The sequence below is a fragment of the Miscanthus floridulus genome, chromosome 1, assembly GCF_019320115.1.
Source record: "Miscanthus floridulus cultivar M001 chromosome 1, ASM1932011v1, whole genome shotgun sequence".
Classification (NCBI taxonomy): Eukaryota; Viridiplantae; Streptophyta; class Magnoliopsida; order Poales; family Poaceae; genus Miscanthus; species Miscanthus floridulus.
The window spans coordinates 143,281,543-143,301,524 of record NC_089580.1 but is presented as its reverse complement, the minus strand read 5'-3'; the positions used below and the strand labels follow the sequence as shown (position 1 = coordinate 143,301,524).

At 46.2% G+C, this 19,982-nt stretch overlaps 1 protein-coding gene across 3 annotated transcripts; it reads left to right on the top strand.

The window, feature by feature from the left end:
- Positions 1-2,477: 2,477 nt before the first annotated feature.
- Positions 2,478-18,974, top strand: LOC136542818 (uncharacterized). Of its 3 annotated transcripts, none has more exons than XM_066535434.1 (21): positions 2,478-2,713; positions 3,394-3,437; positions 3,550-3,613; positions 3,694-3,808; positions 3,933-4,000; positions 4,308-4,405; positions 4,482-4,653; positions 4,915-5,128; positions 5,846-5,972; positions 6,161-6,270; positions 6,367-6,456; positions 7,156-7,278; positions 7,357-7,490; positions 14,028-14,108; positions 14,191-14,283; positions 14,359-14,430; positions 14,638-14,677; positions 14,887-15,131; positions 16,394-16,571; positions 17,231-17,436; positions 18,264-18,974. In XM_066535434.1, the coding sequence occupies exons 1-21, from the start codon at positions 2,615-2,617 to the stop codon at positions 18,561-18,563; spliced, it is 2,673 nt and encodes an 890-aa protein (XP_066391531.1). In that variant the 5' UTR covers positions 2,478-2,614; the 3' UTR covers positions 18,564-18,974. The 3 variants fall into 3 exon arrangements, with proteins under 3 accessions (XP_066391531.1, XP_066391544.1, XP_066391539.1); XM_066535442.1 differs by having other exon boundaries at positions 2,620-2,713; positions 3,701-3,808; XM_066535447.1 differs by lacking the exons at positions 17,231-17,436; positions 18,264-18,974 and adding an exon at positions 16,652-17,223.
- Positions 18,975-19,982: the final 1,008 nt, after the last annotated feature.

Here is a 19,982-nt window from a genome sequence, read left to right as displayed (position 1 = left end):
TTTAAATAGGCTATTTACCCCCACCTCTAGCCATATTAGGACCTTTCAGCGCGGCACAGACATTTTGTCGCGCTAAAAAAATAGGCACGACCAAAAGTGTTAGTTAAAAAATAGTGTTAGATTTAATTATTTTACAAAAAATGTTAAAATGAAAAAAAATCAACATCTCAAGGTTACATTCACCGTCTACCCGTCATGGGCGGATGTATGTTCATGGCAAGCCACAAAAAATCTGAAAACAGTGATTATGTTTAATTTTTCACCATATACGCACACATATCGTAAAAATCTATGCACCTACAAGGCTAGTGCATCCCCTTAAATTTTCTCTAGCTCCGCCACTGCTACCCGTGCCGATCTGCTACGCAAGATCGAGACCTAAAAAGCATACATTGATACCTTTGTCGTAGATAGAAGTCGAGAACGGGATGTTCCGATGTTGCCTCTTGCTACAGAAAAATCTCTTCTTAAGCCAGAATACCCGGGGCTGTCTAGCTACCGCGGATCGAGTTTTTTTTTTTTTTTGTTTTGAAGAAGAAAAAACTTTATTAGGACAAAGATACACTCAGGTAGCTAGGCAAGTAGGTTACCTTACCCAAACGAGCAATATTATTTCAAAACGATAGGCTTAGAATACGTGAGATTAGTAAGTTATAGAGCAAACTCAACATATTAGTTTGTGTTGTGGAAACTTCAAATGATTGACTTTAATACATGTGCTTGCGTCTCGCAAAAAAAAAGTGTGCATGCAATTTTTTGGACTTATTTTAAAATTTTGCAGTACTATTCTTTCGGTAGCAGGTAGATGATATGCTCGTTGACATAGGCTCAATCTTTTGGATATACTTGATATATTCATAAAGAAAATATTTATATACGTGCCTTTGTAGGATAAAATATGCGTGCGTGCTTATGAACTATGTTCGTACTATATAATCCGTTAAGAGGTTATAAAGAAACACAAACATAAAATAAATATGAATGAACGTCCTAAGTGCCAACTCTTTGCATCTTAAATCGTTAACCCAAGGAACCATTTACAGTTACTCTAGAAGAAACACTTACTACTACCTCGTCCCAAAACAATGAAAACTATAGTTTTATCTTAAGTCAAGTTGCCTTTAGTCTAACCAGGTTTATAACAACTTTTATTACACCAAAAGATATGGTATAAAAATTTATTCCATATTAAATTTATATAATATTTTGTTGGTATTTGTTACATTCATTCTAGTTTGAATTAACTCATGGCGGCTCTCGTGTGTGTTGATATGAGAAAGTGGGAGGTTTAGCGCGCACCTGGTTGTTAAGAGTAGATCATATCAACATATAATGCTTCTAGAATCAATACCGTCATCCTCGAATAAACATTTTTTTATGTGAAGCGAGAACTAAAACATAAGTGTGTTGGTGATGATATGTGGCTCAACATGTACCGGATTTGATTACTTTTAGGTTCTGTTTGAGACTACTTCACAAACTCCATTGCTAAGCAACTTCTGAAAAAACCTAGAGTTTCTGGAGCATCAAGTAGAATTTGTACAGTTACGCCTGCCTAGTTGAAAAAAATATGAAGCAGAGCTAAAAAAAACATGGAATGGAGCAGCCCAAGCAAGTCCTTAGACTCTGGAGCGCTATTAGAGCCCCACGGACACGATTGTCTGTCGAGCCATTTTTTTGTGGAGGTGGTGCATAGTACATCCAATCAAATTTTAATTTAGCTCATGCCGACTCATGTATTGATGTAATGTTTGTGGGAATTTAGTGACACCTTTTGCGGTTAAGGGTGGCTAGGCGAACATAACAAGGCTTCAAGAGTTTATACCATTACTTAAGGCTGTTTTATGTGAAATGGGAGGGAAAGTGTAAGCGAGTTAATGACAGTGCGTGGTTCAGTTCCCTCGCAGAGTGGATCTATTTTTTTTTTACTATGTGGTGTTATAATATATTATAAATATCCGTATATAAATTTGGTCAATAAAATGGTTTGACTTGAGATAAAAATGTAGAATTGCATCTATTTTGATTTGAGACGCACAAACAACTAATTTCGCTACTTCCTGCAGCTAGCCAACACCCGAGTTACATTTAGAAATTCTGATTTTAAATGCTAGAGCTCAATCTTTAAAAAAATACTGGAGCTCGTTGCCAACTGGCTCAACAGGCCTGAACCTCATCTGTCTTTCCCCGTGGGCTACATCCACATCCCGGGCTCTCCCAAGTCTCCCCAAGTCGTGCCCAAAACAGTAACAACGCATGCTGCTCCCTGCACTGGGTCTGGGCCGATATCGACAGAATCTCGTCTTGCATTTTACCTAGACCAAATCCACCAACACCATGGAGACTTACCCATTCGTGGGCCCGCGGCTGTAGAAACCGTCGTGCGAACAGCGTACGGTACCACAATCACCATCACCAGGAAGCACGAATTGCGAACTCGGTCCGTCGGTCGACGAGAGGCATCGGCCATCGACGACGCTCCTCCGCTTCCCTCCCCCTCCGTCCCGGCTTCTCCCCCCCTTGCCGATCTAACGGGAACGCATCTCACAGCTTCCACGCGACAGCACCGCGCCACTCGAGGCTCGCCCCCGCTGAGCCAGCGGAGCGCGCCGCCATGGCTTCCACATCCTCCTCCAGGTACGCGAAGCACCGTCGGATCGGAGAGGACGAAGAGTCGGAGGAGGCCGAGGAGGAGGAGGAGGCCGAAGAGGAGGTACTCGCGCTTTTGCTTCCTTCACGCTGACGCCCGTGCTCGCAGTTCGGGTTCGATATTTTGTACCAACCGCACCGCGTTTGGTTTGGTACTGGTTTTGCGTGATGGGGATTGATATTGGCGTATTGCGCTGCAGTTGTTAGGTTCATAGTTTCAACTTTCAATTGCAGAAGTTTCTAGGCTACTTCTGGAGAATCCGAACGGTGTTTTGCTCGCCAAAACCTGGTAGCAATGCATTGGCCTGCAGTTCACGATTCACGAGTGTGTTGGTCAGTTGATGTAGCCTGTGTTGTGCTGTTTAGAGTGTTTTGCTTCTTAAGCAGTGTGCATTTGCACTTTCCCTGCTACGATTTCCTATAAGAGGCAGAAAAACCTGGCAATTTTTCTTTTGGGATCATATGTAACAATACTTTATGATGACTGATGCTCAATTGCATAATGTGTGCCTGTCCATCATGCTACTTGCTCGGTAACTGCAGCTTCTGTGCCTTGTTGGGTACCATTTGCCGCACTGTTTAGATTGGGGGCATGTAACTTGATATCTTCTAACTAGTGCTAGTTTTTTCTACACTGTTGCTTTATTAAGCCTGACTGTGTGCAGCTCCATGCATTTAAGAAGTCAAAATTCCGTTGAGATGGAAATTATCTATTGATTTATCATATTTCATTTCTGTCCACAGCTTGAGCGGTTCGATGATTTCACTATTGCTTCGTCATGGGAAAGGTACTGCAAATCTGCAATAATGCTTACAGTGATGCTATCCAAGTTTCTTATTCTCATGTTTGGTCAAGCTTACTATGTGCAAAGGTTTATTAACAGTTTCTTGAACATCCAGGTTTATATCTGAGATAGAGGCTATTTGCCGTCAATGGCTTGCAGATGGCGCGAAGATCTTAATGGTAGAGCTCTGTATGGGGGACCTGATATTCATTCTTGTGTGATAATTAATTGATCTGTTAGTTAACATATATTCTTGTAGCAAAAAGGTGCAGAGGGTGTTCCCCCCTTTGAAAACTTATATATGATCAAGCGTGAACTGAAGCATGGGAAAAGAGTCTATTCTATGGAGTATCATTTCATGAAATCTGCAAAAGGTGAGTTTATTTGGTTAAACTATAATACTTTCAACAAGCTTGTACGTCATGTTATTCTTCTCCAAATAGCTTTGCTTATTGTTCTTTTTTCTCAATTCTTACAGTCACTAATATCTATCTGTAGGCCAAAACTCATATTGGGACGATGATACACATAGCATGCAGCTCTCATTTGGAGTTGATGAGTTTTTGGTATGATTTTCTCTGTTGCATTTAGTCCAGTTATACAAGGACCTGTTACATGGTTTTTCTGCTGGGTGCATTTATTACTTCAAATATTTTTTGTTTTGTTTTTGCCTGTACAGAGTACTATTTCAGTATAAAGCAATTGCATGTTTGCCAACCTGAATTGCGGTGCAACAAATTTTTATGTACCTTTCCAATTTTTTTGCCAAGCTCTAATATGTAGTGGAGCACTCAGCACTAAAACCTAATAATTGTGCATAAGCTAGTTTGCATCATTAAACTCACTACTCACTGCGTTTTTATGTGCTCACAGATAATTGCTCCGCTCAGTGCCAGTGGTGTGATTCTCGATGATCCGGAATCAACTAAGCTTTTGAGTTCTGTAGCAATTGCTCTTTCTAATTGTGGCAGGTTAGTAAGTTTTAAATATTACTGTTTCCCTAATGAGGATTATCACTGTCATTTTACCTAATGATTTTGCATTTAGCAATTGGCCAGCATTTGTACCAGTTCACGACCCTTCACGGAAAGCCTATATAGGGATTCAAAATTTGGGAACTGTATTTACTCGAAGATTTGAAGCTGATCGAATTGGTAGTCAGGTGCCAATAAGACTCATGCATCTGGAGGGGTTACATGAGCTATTTCTGTCAAAATTTGTGAGTATCTCTGAAAGCTTTTACCATTTACAAAACAAAACAGTTGCCAAAAAGGCCAAGACTACCTTTTCTTCATAGGAGGAAAAGATAGCACTGGCCTACCATTACACAACACAGCGTATAGCATTTGAGCTTTGGAATATACCACATACTTTTCTTCAGTGATTCTGTTCCTCATTGACTCGTCCCTATTCAGCATGTCATAACTGTTCTGAATTTGTACATGTTTTAACCTTTGTCTTTCTGTTTTTGACTTTGAAGGTCCTATCCTCAACAGATTTTCCAGCTAGGGTAAAGGTTCACTTTTCAATGAAGCTTAGCTACAGGACTCCAGAATATGATCATGATAATGAAACTTTAGATTCTGAAGCTACTGAGCCATTGACTGAAAATGAAGTTGCAAACCACCCTAGAAAACTATGGGACGATGATTGCCCTTGGGCAGAGTGGTACTCTGCTGAGGATCCTGTTAAAGGTAACTAAAGTTTTATGATTTTTACAAGGAAAATATGGATAAAAAATGGGAAGAACCAATGCTAACCATGGGACTGAATCTAAGAGGCACAGATAAGCTACCAACACTACCACAGTAGGAGTTTCATCTGCTGTATTTCCCTAAAAAGAAGTTACCAACACTTGGAACTTTCTCAATCATTCCACTTTGCAACTATGCCCTTTCACCATCGAGTAACATAAGGTCAATCTGCTTTGATATATACCATCCGATGTTGATCTATCATCAGAACTTACAATTTCTGTTATCCAATTTTAATGGTAGTTACACTTTTCAGTTTGAGTTTATCCCATCTTTTACGTATTAGATTGTTGTTGTATCAGGGAAATACATAACATAGTCATTGAGATAGAATTTTACCCTTTTGACAGAGGTGAACATTTCTTGTTCTGTGATTTGAGTCTTCATAATATAAGAACAACCTAACATAGACAAGGACTCAAGGAGATGATGTACGTGCATGATACAAGGTAGATTACCACGTAGAAAATTAGCTATTATAACTAGGTCCATGTTTCCGATGAGTTTTTGGAGGATATATGTGGAAAAGTGTTGTCCCAATTCACAGTGATATTTGCCTGTTGTATATTCGATTCGTTGCACCTCATGTTTTAATTTTTATTTCCTATATTTCAAATTGATGTATATTTAGGAACATGATCCACTTGATTGTCCTAGGTTTTGAGCTGACTGCCATCTGGGGAGAGAGGACATTTGAAGAGACCCTTGAGATGGCTGAAGTGGAAAATGCTTCGTCCTTCGATGCTGATAGCTGGTTCCTTCACCCAGTTGTATCTCAATACATGTAACCTTTTTATTTGTAAATCCCTTGTTAACCTTCTGCAAGTAATTTCTATTTCACAAAGTATATGCAATGCATTATATCTATCCTTTGCATCAACGCTCACCATTAGTAGGTGTCTCACACACAAATAATATATTGTTTTGCCATATGTTGGATGCTTTTTTAATATGTTAAACTTTACATTGTAGGGTAGATGATTCTATTGGAAAGTTTGTTGGGTTTGCATCCCAGCTACATCTTCTAGTAAATGCATATGAATCATCAGTGGAGGCACAATTTCTAGAAGACTTTGTTGCAGGTTAAGAACTTGATATAAGTCACAGTACCTTCCAAGTGATCCCAGTTATCTTCTAGCAATTTGTCTCTAATTTTAATTTTCCATGCTAGGTAGCAGATACTTCAGGCCAGGATAATTCGAAATCTAGTGCTACTGTGCCTCCGCCATCAGTTATTGATCGCGTTATGAAAGATCTTTTCAGTGATGGTATTTATTTGTCCTCCTTTTTTCCTTGAAGGAATTTAGTTACTAAATCAAAACATTACTGAACACAATGGAGCCAATCTCTTATGAAGTTCATTGCTGACAGTCTGAAGAATCCAAAATGTCGCGCTTGCGTTAGACTGAGAGTATATAACTATATAAGTAATTGGGCCGGTTCATATGGTACTTCTTGCATGCTATTTAAATATAGCACTTTGCAAAGACTCTTCAAAATCTGTGTAATTAGGCATCAGTTAATCTGAGCCTTAGAATGATCTGATAGCCTTTGCAGAAAAGGAATTTTTAGTGTCATGCTGCTCTCTTTGGTACTTTCATAGATTGGCAGCATCGAGAGGCTTGCTTCAGCATTCAATATGCCTGGTTCTGTCTTGCTTGATCTGATAGTTACCTAGTTCTAGTCCTGTGACTTACATCCCAGTTTCCCTTTTTATGCCCTCAACTTGTGTGCAAGCTTCATGAGCTGCTGAGCAAAATGATATCAGTGCTAAATTTTGAGGTTGTAGATAGTGATCAACTTTGCTGAATTTGTAAACTCAAACTTAACTAACAATTATGAAATGACATTACTTAGTGAGAAACAGATAGATGTATCATGGTATCCCATTTCATTTCATTTCATTTCTGCACCCTTTGCTTCAAATTCATTTTTAGATCTAAAAAACTCATGTTTCTTTATATCAGAGACTGGTAACTATATGGAAGCAGAAAACAAGTATAGTCGTGCTGTGAAAGGTGCACCTGCAGATTCACTTTTTGGCCAGTTCTGTTTGCATGCACTGTGGTTTGGCAACTGCAATATACGTGGTCTGTATCATGTACTGATTTCTCTTTTAATTTGTGATTTTTGGAAACCTTTATTGATAAAAGACTCATTTTTGCCAGCAATTGCTGTACTGTGGATTGATTTTGTGCGGGAAATTCGTTGGTGCTGGGAGGAATCAGAAAGATTGCCTAGGATGAAAAGCACTTCAAGCATTGATCTCTCTTCTTGTCTTATCCACCAAAAGTTACAAATGGTACATCAATTACTTTTTTCGTCTCTAGAGCCACATTTACTCGTACAAGATTATAACAGTCAGAGAGAAAGTGTTATTTATTTAGTTATATTTGGTGTACCATGATTAAATGTCATGGTATACGAGTTTAATGCCTTGTTGTTATGGTCGGCAACGTCTACCAGAGGAGGAAACGCAGCCGTGGCTAGGGCGCGGCACGAGCAACAGAAGGCGCAACGCGAGGCGCACAACGACCGGAGGCGAACGACATGCGTTGGGCGCGGTCACCACGGCGTGGAACGGCCGATCCGTAGTCTCAGGATAGGTTTAGAGTTATTTGTTAGTTCCTAAATGTTAGCAAGAGTTTGTTAGGGAGTGTGAGATTTCCTTTGTATTGAACACTTGAGTTAATGAAAGGTTTAGCCAGGGTTTGAGTAAACTCTCTCGCTCCTTGGCGAACTCGTTTCCACAGCGCTCTCGTTCTCTTTCTCGACGCCGGCCTCCAGGACGGCGTCCCAACCTCGATGCCGCCGGGAGATCAAACCCCGTCCGCCCACGTCAGACAACTACTTCCTACGTCACCCAAGCAGCTCCAACAATCTGGTATCGGATATGTCCGGGCCGATGTCTGGGGCTTCCACCACCGCCGCAATTCCTCCCATCACCACCGCCGCCATCCCCACCACCACCATCCCCACCACCGCTCTCCCCGTTGTCACCACCGCAACTCTGCCCACGTCCTCCAGCGCCCTCGAGACCCTCACCGCGGCCATCTATGGCCTCAAACGCCAGATGGGCCAGTTCGCCACACGCTTATCCGATGTTGAGGGACTCGCCGTCGGCCAGGGCGCAGGGCCGTCGCACCCTTCTCACAGCCTATCGTATGGTTTGCCAGGCTACGGCGGCATCCCACCGGTGCCATCGGCTGCCTCGATCGTCGTTCATACGACGGCGGCGGCGCCCAGCCAGGGGGTTCCGATCACTCAGATCGCATTTCCGCACTCGTCGTCGCCCCTTCCGAACTTCAGTAGCCCGGCACCAGCCCTGCCTACCGTGCTCCTGGCGCAGTATGAGGATCAGGCAGATGCCATCGGCGTTCCCCGGTTCCATAAGCTGTCCTTCCCCACCTTCAATGGCAAGGAGGATCCTTTGGGGTGGCTCAACAAATGCGATCACTTCTTCCGGGCGCAGCACACGCGTGAAGCTGACAAGGTCTGGCTTGCCTCTTTCCACATGACGGGGGTTGCCCAGCATTGGTACTACATGCTCGAACAAGATGCGGGCGACGTCGCCGCCATCAGCTGGCCTCAGTTCAAGCGGTTATGTCAGCAACGCTTTGGGCCGGCGCTCGGCACCAACCACCTCTCCGATCTGGCTCGTCTGCCGTTCCGGGGGACCGTCGAGGAGTACATGGAGATGTTCCTCGTCCGCATGGCAAATGCCGGGCATCTTTCGCCGGCGCAGCAGGCCCAGCTCTTCACTGGTGGGCTCCCAGATCCGATCCGGACTGATGTGGAACTCCAGGGGCCTCAGGATGATGTTGGCGCGCGCTTATGAACGACGGAACGCCCCCGCGACTGCTAGGGCCCCTCGCCACCAGGGCCGCCCACAACCCTTGCCCCCTGCGGCCGTTGGGCCTGTCCATGCCCCAGTCGCGACGCAGGCGCTGGCGATCACGCCCGTGGCGCCGCCCCCGCCTCGATCGTTCAAGAAGCTCTCCCCCGACGAGATGGCGGAGCGACGGCGCTAAGGTCTTTGCTATAACTGTGATGAGCCCTACATTAGGGGCCACAAATGTGCGCGCCTCTTCTACCTGGAGGTCAGTGACTTCGACACCGACGGCGCGGCATCAGCTTACGAGTAGCCCAACCCTGATGACGAGCCTCCCTTGATCTCCCTGAGCGCCATTACGGGCATTCGCACAGAGGACACCATGCAGATCCGTCTGTCCATGGGCAATCATGAATTCACCGCCCTCCTCGACTCCGGGTCTACGCACAATTTCATCAGCACAGCAACGGCCCGACGCATCGGCCTCCACTTCCACAGCAGCAATGGCGCTCATGTGATCGTGGCCAATGGCGACCGGGTGGTGTGCCGTGGATTGGCTCGCGACGTCGGCATACGCATCAACCAGGACCGCATCGACCATGAAGACTTCACCGTCGACTGCTACGACATGGTCCTCGGGGTGAACTTGCGCACCTTGGGACCTATCTTGTGGGATTTCGACGACTTATGTATGGCTTTCTGGCACCACGGCCGTCGTGTGCTGTGGAAAGGCGTCGGCTCGACGCGCACAGACATCGCACCCACCGGCCGTCTGCACGTCGTGCGCGGCGCGGAGCTGGCGCTCCTCGACCGCCTCCTCCAGCCCTTCGAGGACGTCTTCACGGCGCCAGCAGGACTCCCACCCGCCTGCCCCTGCTATCACAGGATCCACCTCAAGCCGAACACAGAACCGGTCGCCGTGCGCCCCTACCGGTACCCCCAACTGCAGAAAGATGAACTTGAAGCCCAGTGCGCGATGATGCTGGAGCAAGGGATCATCCGACCTAGCACATCGCCGTTCTCAGCGCCAGTTCTCGTGAAGAAGCAAGACGCCACATGGCGCTTTTGTGTGGATTACCGCGCACTCAACGCGGCCACTGTCAAAGATAAATTTCCCATACCTGTGGTCGAGGAGCTCCTGGACGAGCTCCAAGGTTCTAAGTTTTTCACAAAGCTCGATCTCAAGTCCGGTTACCATCAAGTGTGTGTTCACCCTGAAGACATTGCCAAAACGGCATTCCGCACTCACCATGGACATTTCAAGTTTTTGGTGATGCCATTCGGCTTATCCAATGCGCCGTCCACCTTTCAAGTCCTCATGAACATGGTGTTGCTGCCATTCCTGCGCCGCTGCGTCTTAGTCTTCTTCGACGACATCCTCATCTACAGCCGCTCGTGGACAGAACACCTCCAACACCTGTGCGTGGTCCTCGAAACCCTGCGCGCGCACCGACTGCACATGAAACGCTCCAAGTGCGCCTTCGCCACGATGTTTGTGGCCTACCTCGGGTACGTGATCTCGGAGGCCGGGGTCGCCATGGACAATGACAAAGTCGAGGCCGTCGCCTCATGGCCGCAGCTGCGCTCCGCCCGGGGGCTGAGGGGGTTCCTTGGCGTAGCCGGTTACTACCGCCACTTCATCAAAGACTTCGGGACCATTGCCGCGCCGCTGACGCCGTTGCTCAAGAAGGATGGCTTTCACTGGACTGACGCGGCGAGCGCGGCGCTCGCCGCGCTCAAGGCGGCGCTATCGGCCGCGCCGGTCTTGCATCTTCCTGACTTCACGGCGGACTTCGTGGTCGATTGCGACGCGTCCGGCTCCGGCTTTGGCGTCGTTCTGCACCAGGGCGCTGGGCAACTAGCGTTCTTCAGCAAGCCATTCTCGCCGCGCCACATGAAGGTCGCGGTGTACAAACGAGAGCTTATCGGCTTGGTCCAAGCTGTGCGACACTGGCGTCCATACCTCTGGGGCGCTCCTTCGTTGTGCGCACAGACCACTATGCCCTGAAATTCATGTTGGATCAGCGGCTCTCTACCATACCGCAGCATCAGTGGATTAGCAAACTGTTTGGCTTTGATTTCAGGGTCGAATATCGTCCGGGACGCCTCAACGCTGTGGCGGACGCCCTATCCCGCCGTGACGGTGACGACGTGGTCCTCAACGCCATGTCCGCCCCGTCCTTTGAGCTTTATGATGATCTACGGCGCGAGATCGCGGCTTCCGCGGAACTCTGCACCCTTCGGGATGCCATCGACACTGGCGATCGCGGCGAACCATGGCAGGTGACAGACGGCATCATCCTGCGCGACGAGCGCGTCTACCTGCCCGCGACGTCGGTGCTCATCCCTGACGTGCTCCGCCTGGCTCATACCGCCGGGCACGAGGGTGTGTAGAAAACCCTACAACGCCTTCGCGCCGACTTCTACATCGAGCACGATCGTCGCCACGTCCGCGAGTACGTTCGCGCCTGCTCGACATGCCAGCAGAACAAGACGGAAGCGCTGCATCCTTTCAGCCTCCTCCAACCGCTGCCGGTGCCGTCGCGGGTGTGGGCTGATGTGTCCATGGACTTCGTCGAAGCCCTTCCTAAGGTACATGGCAAGAGTGTTATCCTCACGGTGGTTGATCGTTTTTCAAAATACGCACACTTCATCCCGCTCGGCCACCCCTACACGGCGTCCTCGGTGGCTCGGGCGTTCTTCCACGACATTGTGCGTCTCCACAGGTTCCCAGAGTCCATCGTCAGTGACCGGGACCCCGTGTTCACCGGTCATGTCTGGAGGGACCTCTTCAAGCTCGCCGGCATGCAGCTTCGGATGAGCTCTGCGTTCCACCCACAAACTAACGGCCAGAGCGAAGCGGTGAACAAAACGATTGCCATGTATCTCCGCTACATCACCGGGGACAAGCCGCGAGCTTGGTTGGACTGGTTGCCGTGGGCTGAGTTTTGCTACAACACCGCCTACCACTCCGCGCTCCGTACGACGCCATTCCAAGTTGTCTACAGCCGGCCTCCTCCGACACTGCTGCCATGTCAGCCGGGCAGCGCGCGGACGAACACCGTCGACCACATGCTCGCCGACCGCGATGCCTTCCTCACCGACGTACGCACCAGGCTTTTCCAGGCACAGGAATACACCCGCTGCTACTACGACGCTCATCACCGCGCTCTGGAGTTCGCCCCGGGCGACTGGGTGTGGCTGCGCGTGCTTCATCGACTGACGCAGTCGCTCCTGTCGGGCCGCCGTGGCAAGCTGGGTCCCCGTTATGCGGGGCCGTTCCAGGTCGTCGAACGTGTGGGCGCCGTGGCGTACCGTCTCCAGCTTCCTGAAGGCGCCTGCATCCACGACGTCTTCCATGTGGGCGTCCTCAAGCCGTTCCACGGTTCACCGCCGATGTCTACTCCGCCTCTACACGACGGTCGTCTGCTGCCTCAGCCGGCTCGTGTTCTGCGTGCCAGTCTTCGCCGTGGTGCGTGGCACGTGCTGGTCCGGTGGGAGAACATGCCCGAAGAAGAAGCGACCTGGGAGCCAGTGGAGGCGTTCTGTGCTGCCCACCACTCGTTCCAGCTCGAGGACGAGCTGTTTCCCGAGGGGGGGAGAGATGTTATGGTCGGCAACGTCTACCAGAGGAGGAAACGCAGCCGTGGCTAGGGCGCGGCACGAGCAACAGAAGGCGCAACGCGAGGCACACAACGACCGGAGGCGAACGGCATGCGCTGGGCGCGGTCACCACAGCGTGGAACGGCCGATCCGTAGTCTCAGGATAGGTTCAGAGTCATTTGTTAGTTCCTAAATGTTAGCAAGAGTTTGTTAGGGAGTGTGAGATTTCCTTTAAGTATTGAACACTTGAGTTAATGAAAGGTTTAGCCAGGATTTGAGTAAACTCTCTCGCTCCTTGGCGAACTCGTTTCCACAGCGCTCTCGTTCTCTTTCTCGACGCCGGCCTCCAGGATGGCATCCCAGCCTCGTCGCCACCGGGAGATCAAACCCCGTCCGCTCACCTCACACGACTACTTCCTACTCCACCCAAGCAGCTCCAACACTTGTGTTGCCATGAATATATAAAAAAGGAATACACATATAAAAGTACTCTAGCATGTCTCTGTCTTCACTTGGCTCAGCCAATGCATGCTCTCAGCTCTGCTCCGCTTCCATGCCAGAACAGCAAGCAGAATATGACCCATGTCATCATGTCTTTGCCACTTTGATCAACACAGCCTATATTACTGCCAGCACCTCCTTGAGTTGTACTGATCATGGCCAAAAGTTGGTCCTGCTCTGGCTGTGGATAGGTAACTTCATCTGATAGTGAAGGACAAGTCTGATGGAAACTATGGGGGTGTTGGGAAAAGAAAAATTACAGAGAATTGTTAAGACAACAAAATATTTGAAGTTTTTTTTTGGTCTTTTTGAAGTGATAGAGGAGAGGGGTGGGAGGGGGTGGTTGATATACAATCAATTCTGGAAGAAAGATCCATGCATTATTGATTCTGTTATTCGAGCAACGTATACAGTCTGCACTATTGCGGGCTGGCTAGGGCGCGAGGCATTAACTACCTCCTGGCCCTTGTGTCGAGTGAGAGTTAAGTTTAGGTCATGGTTGATTTTTCTATGGTAAAGGGCGTACACTGGTTTGTATTTCTGATTGGTGTGGGTGTATGACTTTTTTAAGGGTTCTTACCCCTTTCCTTCTTAATATAATGATACACACCTGCGTGTTCGAGAAAAAAGAAAGTAAGGTATACAATCTCATGAATTCTCACTTGCTTCTGCAAGCTGCTGTTTGTAGAATGATTCAACTATTTTTTTTCACCATTTATTTCACATTTCATAAATTGGCACAAGAAGCTATTTGTTAGTTATCTTATGAACCGAGTATTAGGTTTTGGCAAAGATTCTAAAAAATAATTCACTCGGTCCTTAAGCTTTTAGGGCCTTAGGGGTGACATGTTTTGCCAGTGTATTGAATAAATTGTGTCTTTTGTTTTTTTTTCCTCCTTGAAGCTCACGATATGCATTGAGAGAAAGAAATCACTGAACCGTGAGAAAGGTGCTGGCTACAAAGATGAGACTTCAAATAGTACGGTAATAATACTCTCATTCAATATGTCTATTTGGAACTCAAAAACAATTTAATGTTAAGTTGCTAACTCATAATTAAGAGCAGGCAGTGAACAAGTCTAGGAAAGGATCAGCTGGTGTTGTGCCTAAAATGATGCTCCTGAATACGTTTCAGGAAATGCATGCTCCATATACTCAGGTTCTGTTTGCCCTCTTCTTCAGGTTTAATATTGTGATCCACATGCACTCCCTTATGTTTCCATCAGTTCCTTAGGATGCACCTTTGATGACCGAAGATATGCATGAAGAAAGGCTCCATGCAGCCGAAGCTTTTGGCAATGCCATTGTAAGTTTTCAAAATTGCTGTTGTATGCATGAAGGGTCAAATCCCTTTCTGTTTCATAGGTTTATCCAAAGAACAACAGTATGTCTGTTAATTGGATTATATGTACTACTGAGTCTATTGCATGCTGGACCTATCACTCTATCAGATAGCCTACCTAAATAAGATCAAGTTTACAAGAATTTACATAGCATTCCTCTGTTCCTGCAGGGTCTATCTGGACAACTGGAAAGGGATATATTATGTTCCGGTAAGATTTTGTGGGAACAGCATGACATTTCACTTGTTACATGATGTGTTAATGTTTCTAGAGTCTATCTTTAGGAATTTTCTTTTACTTCCTCTAATTTATGAGCAATGACGAGATTTTGAAGAAGTTATTCTACTTTTCCTCTTTGTTACTTATATTGTGGAACTTCTTCATTTGCTACTAATTAGGAAGCTCTGCTCCTTGCTTAGATATGTCTGCTTTTAAAGCTGCAAACCCAGATGCTGTCTTTGAAGATTTTATTCGGTGGCATTCACCTGGTGACTGGGTGGGTGAGGACAAAACAGATGGTAATGCAGGCTGGCCTCCCAAAGGAAAGCTTTCTCAGCGTATGTCTGAACATGGGAATGTGTGGCGCAAAATCTGGAATGATGCTCCACCATTGCCTGTTTCCGAACAGAAGTCTTTGCTTGACCCTGTTCGGGAAGGAGAAAAGGTACTACCCCTGTGCTGGTAATTTCACCATCTTATTACTTATAGGATGGCTGGTGTCATTTTGTGCTCAAGTTACTCCCTCCTTTCCAAATTGTAAGTCGTTTTGGCTTTTCTAAATACATAGTTTTCACTATGTATCTAGACATAGTGCAGAAAAGCCAAAATGACTTACAATTTGGAATGGATGGAATACTATTCAATTACAAATGACCAATGCAATTACTAACGAAGTGTAAATTGAAAGTTTCGATTATTAAAATAAACAAAGAAAGCAGATTCTGTGCCCAGGTGTTCCCACGTCCTGGACATCTGGACCCTCCATGGATGCAAACTTGAAGTGCAAACAATGACAAACAGATCTGGTGGAAACGGATCCTTCTAGCTCTGCATCCCAGCCATCCTTCTACATCTGGACCATCCATGCACGCGATCTTGATGAGTGCAAACAATGACATCTTGGCACCTGCTGTCATCTCCAACTTCGGTGGAAACTGATCCTCCTACCTCCTCCTGCCCTTCCTCCTCTGCATCCCAGCCGTCCCACCGCTGGCGATCTCCACAGCAGCCCATGACCAGCGACGACTTCCCCACTCACCTACTGCCCCTGTCTCCACCTCGACCTCCGCAGAACACTCCGGGTGCCCCTGACCCATCCCTCCCCAACACTAGCCCCCCACCGCCCGCCTGCGGCACCCTTGCCACCCGGCCTAGCCGCCTGCCACCTGCCGCCCCGTTGGTTTGTCCTACCTACCAAGACACCTCTAAGCCTGGTGATTATTTGAGCCATCCTCGAAATCGTAATCCAATCACGCTGCTCCGCGGCCACCAACCTCCACCACCACCGCCGGCCACAGGGAACGGCTCCACCATCTCCCACCCTTGTTGCTCCACCACCACCATCAACTAACCATTCACTCGGCTGCGTTGTCTATACCATGAGATAAAGAAGGTCATCGATAGTGTCGTCAACTCGTTTGCCATGAAAACAAATCTTGAGATTTCATGGATGCGGTTGTGATGTCCAGTACGCGCGAACCCTTGGGTGCCTTATCATTTTTCGTATAAACAAACTACAACTTAAGCAGCACACATTTTATTTTGCTGGAAGATGGGGGGTTTTGAACTGTACGGGGTTGGATGATCACTTTAAAACTAGAACCATGACCTTGAATTCTTCATGAATATTAGATAGCATCTTAATTCTTACTATCGATAAAATACTAGCATGCTACTTATTGAGCATTTTATATATGTGATACGCAGGTGCTTCATTACCTTGAAACTTTGAGGCCACAGCAGCTCCTCGAGCAAATGGTGTGCACTGCTTTCAAATCGTCAGCTGATATCCTGAATAGGACCATACATGGTGGCTTCAAGGAAATGAAAACAAAAATGGATCAGCTATATGCAACCATGGCGTCAACACTGAAATCTCTTCAAGGTACTACTATACTTTCCATACAGCTGTGTGGACTGTAGACTTACATTTTGAAAGAAGTATTTATGGATTGATATTCACAGGAGACCTTCTCTTCTAAAGATATCCTTTTGTGTTCGCTTATCCTTCTATTTGTTTAACAATGCAACCAATATCCAGTTTGAAATGTGTAATGCCGTTAAGAATATTGTTCATCGAGGGTACAGCTTTAAAAAACAGCCTGGATTATTAGCTGTAAGCCAGCCATCCTTTAGGGACTAGTGTTGTCGTGTTGGGGAACAGGACCAGGACTACGCAGGTGGTAGTCGTGATCGGCAATGAGGTGAGGTTTTTCGCATCGGTGCCCTATTTTGGGTAGAGAGGTAGGTGGAGATTATCTCATTGCTTAGCTTTCGAGGATACATCAGATGGGTTTACATAGGCAATAAGCCAACCAATCTTCTATCATTTCTCACAAACTAACAAACCAATCAACTAATCAATCCTGCTAACTAAACGAATGGCTAACTCTGATGAAACTTACTAAAGATGATGCCGCCTAACCTGTCGCTGGATTCTTGCCACCACGGGAGTGGTGCTTGCTCCACATAATAACTAGAGAGAACTTCGAGGATGTTGAACACGGGTCACTGGCATGAATACTTAGGCCATTGTTTTAACAGGGAATTCTGATGTCAATGATTTGGCTGGAGACCTGAAACGGCTTTGTCAAGTTTTTGAGCACATCGAGAAGTTACTGATTCTTGCTGCTTCCATCCATCGGAAGCTTATTGATGCTCCACGACTAGCTCAAGCAATTTTTTACGACTACTTCAACTACTATCTTCCAAAAATGGGAACTAGCCTGGAAAGCATTTGCTATGAAAAGGTAAATCCTATGTTCTTACCCTCAGTTGTTACACAAGTAATCTTTTACATGAACAAAGTTAATGGAACTAAAATGTCCGTATCTGATTTAATTTGCTCGTGCCTTTATTATGCCTAAAAGTAGGGATGAAAACGGATCGGATACGGACGGATATTACCGATATTACATTTGTTTTCATATTTCTGTCCGGATTCGGATTCGAATACGGATAGTGTCAACTATGTCGGATAGGATACGATTGGATATCGACATCGTAAATATGCGATTTGAGTATTCGGATACGGATACGGTATCGGATGTTGGATATCCGGACTCGGATACGGACAGATCTCAACCCCTCTAAACGGATTCGGTTTCGAATACAGTCGGAAAATATCCGTACCGTTTTCATCCCTTCCTAAAAGGCTAAAATCATGGACGATGCAGTTCTTCAAATTTATCCGACAATTATTAGATACTGGAAACTCAAGGGTTTCCATAATATGAAGATATTGTTCTACCGCCTAAGTTTTTCTCTACAAGTTGGTGGTAGTCATTACGTATTATAGCCATGGCAGAACTTCTGATTTGTATAATAGTAAGCTGCAAGCTTCTTCTCTGTCACACTGTTTTTCTTACCGTTTTCAGCCAGACCATGTGGCCATGTGGATGTGGACTAGTGATATTTTTATTCCTCATTCTGTTATTAGTTTACTCCAATTCTTCTTTTTTCTAAGAGTGGTATTACTCTATTAGTTTCTTGCTGTGCCTAGGCAAGCTGTTATTTTCTTTTGCTGATAAATTTTCTGAGGCTATGTTCCTGACATTCTTTTAATATTCTATATTAGGAGTTCACAACTAAGGAAAAGGTCGGGATGTATGAGAGAGATGCTGTATCGAACCTGTTTCCTCCCCCTACTGCTAATCAGTCTTGGAGGAAAGTTTTGAGCATGGGAAATCTTCTGAACGGCCATGAACCGATGCAAAGGGAAATCATATTCTCAGTCCAGGAGAGAATAAGCAACGGTCATTATTCAAGCCCTACCCCATTATGTACCAACGATGAGCAGATCCAGACACATAGGATGTATATATCTGGGACATCTAATGATCTTTGGGTTGCGTTGTCTGTAACATCCTGGGATTGAGATGCACGATGTATGAGAGGAGCAATTGGTGTTTTAATTAGCTTAGAATTCCGGTGGTGCAGATCTACTATCATTGTAATTTTTGTTGGATGTACCAGAAGTCCAGAAGCGAGTACCAGGACATGGCTGGTGGCACCTTGAGGAAAAGCATCCATTTTTGACATCAGATCAAAGTATTGACTATTTACGTCTTTAGCAGAAGTTATCCGGGGGGTTGTGCTTTTGTGCTCGTATATTCTTTGGTTTGGCTTCGTCTAGAGAACGGGCTATAGACAAGCTCTATTTTAGCTGACGGCTTTGGTGTGTAAGATGGTGGACTGGCGAGTTGCAACACACACCGAGGATTGATGTACGTTAACACATACTGTAATTGTCTTGTATGACTTGTGCAATGAGCTAGACTTCGTTCAATACTCTATCCATGAATTTTGAATTTTTGATATCTGCTCGCATTTCGTAGATGGGTTCATCCCATTCTCGGTTCCTTCCATCGCTTTGCCACACTTCTAAGATCATACTGCTTCGTAGAAATAGTAGAAGTCCCCCACGAAGAATCTTGTTCAATACCTGACACAAATATCTGGTATGTTTATCTTAAAGGAAGTTAGGTCCTTCGGGATCATATGTTTCTCTCTTTGGGGTCAGTAATTTTGTATTAAAAAAACTACTCCATCCGTTCCAAATTTCTAAATTATATGACGATTTGGTTTTTCTAGATATATTATTTCTACCATGCATCTAGACATAATGTATATATTTTTAAAGAGGATAAAAATGTAATTATCTATATCTATACTATAAAAGAGTGAAGGAATTGAAAAATATATTTCACCAAAAGTTTCTTACCCACCCTATATCTAAACCCTTACTAAACATCTTTAAATCTGATGGTGTACTTTAATCTGGTTGTGGACCCTCTATAATCTTACACACCCGTAAGACATGTTTGCGTTCCTGCCATCCAAAAGGATCGAACACCTTCTCCCCGGGCGATTTTTTTTCACCCACCTCTCAACATACTCGACTCCTGTACCCACGCACGCACGCTAGATTGATCGCGAGTCGTTCGTGGCTACCCTAGGCCTGGGCCCTGCCCTATAAAAGGAGGTTTCATCGTCCATCATATTTGGATAGGCTACATCGCCGCCGCCGTCCCTCTGGTCCCTGAACCGGTCCCGGCGATCGGGAGCGCCAACGATGGCGCCGACTACAACGTTGGGGTTGGCGCCATTGCAGATGAACCAGTCGTCGAACCTCTGCGCGCCGCCAATCGATGAACTCCTTGCTGTGCTTGTACGACACGATAGAGAGGCGGCGCGGTGGTGCACCCTGGCGAGGAACCGGGCGCCGTAGCCGACCAGGAAGCTCATCCCGGACGGATTGCATGCTGCCCAGCACGTAGTCCACCTACGCCCGGGC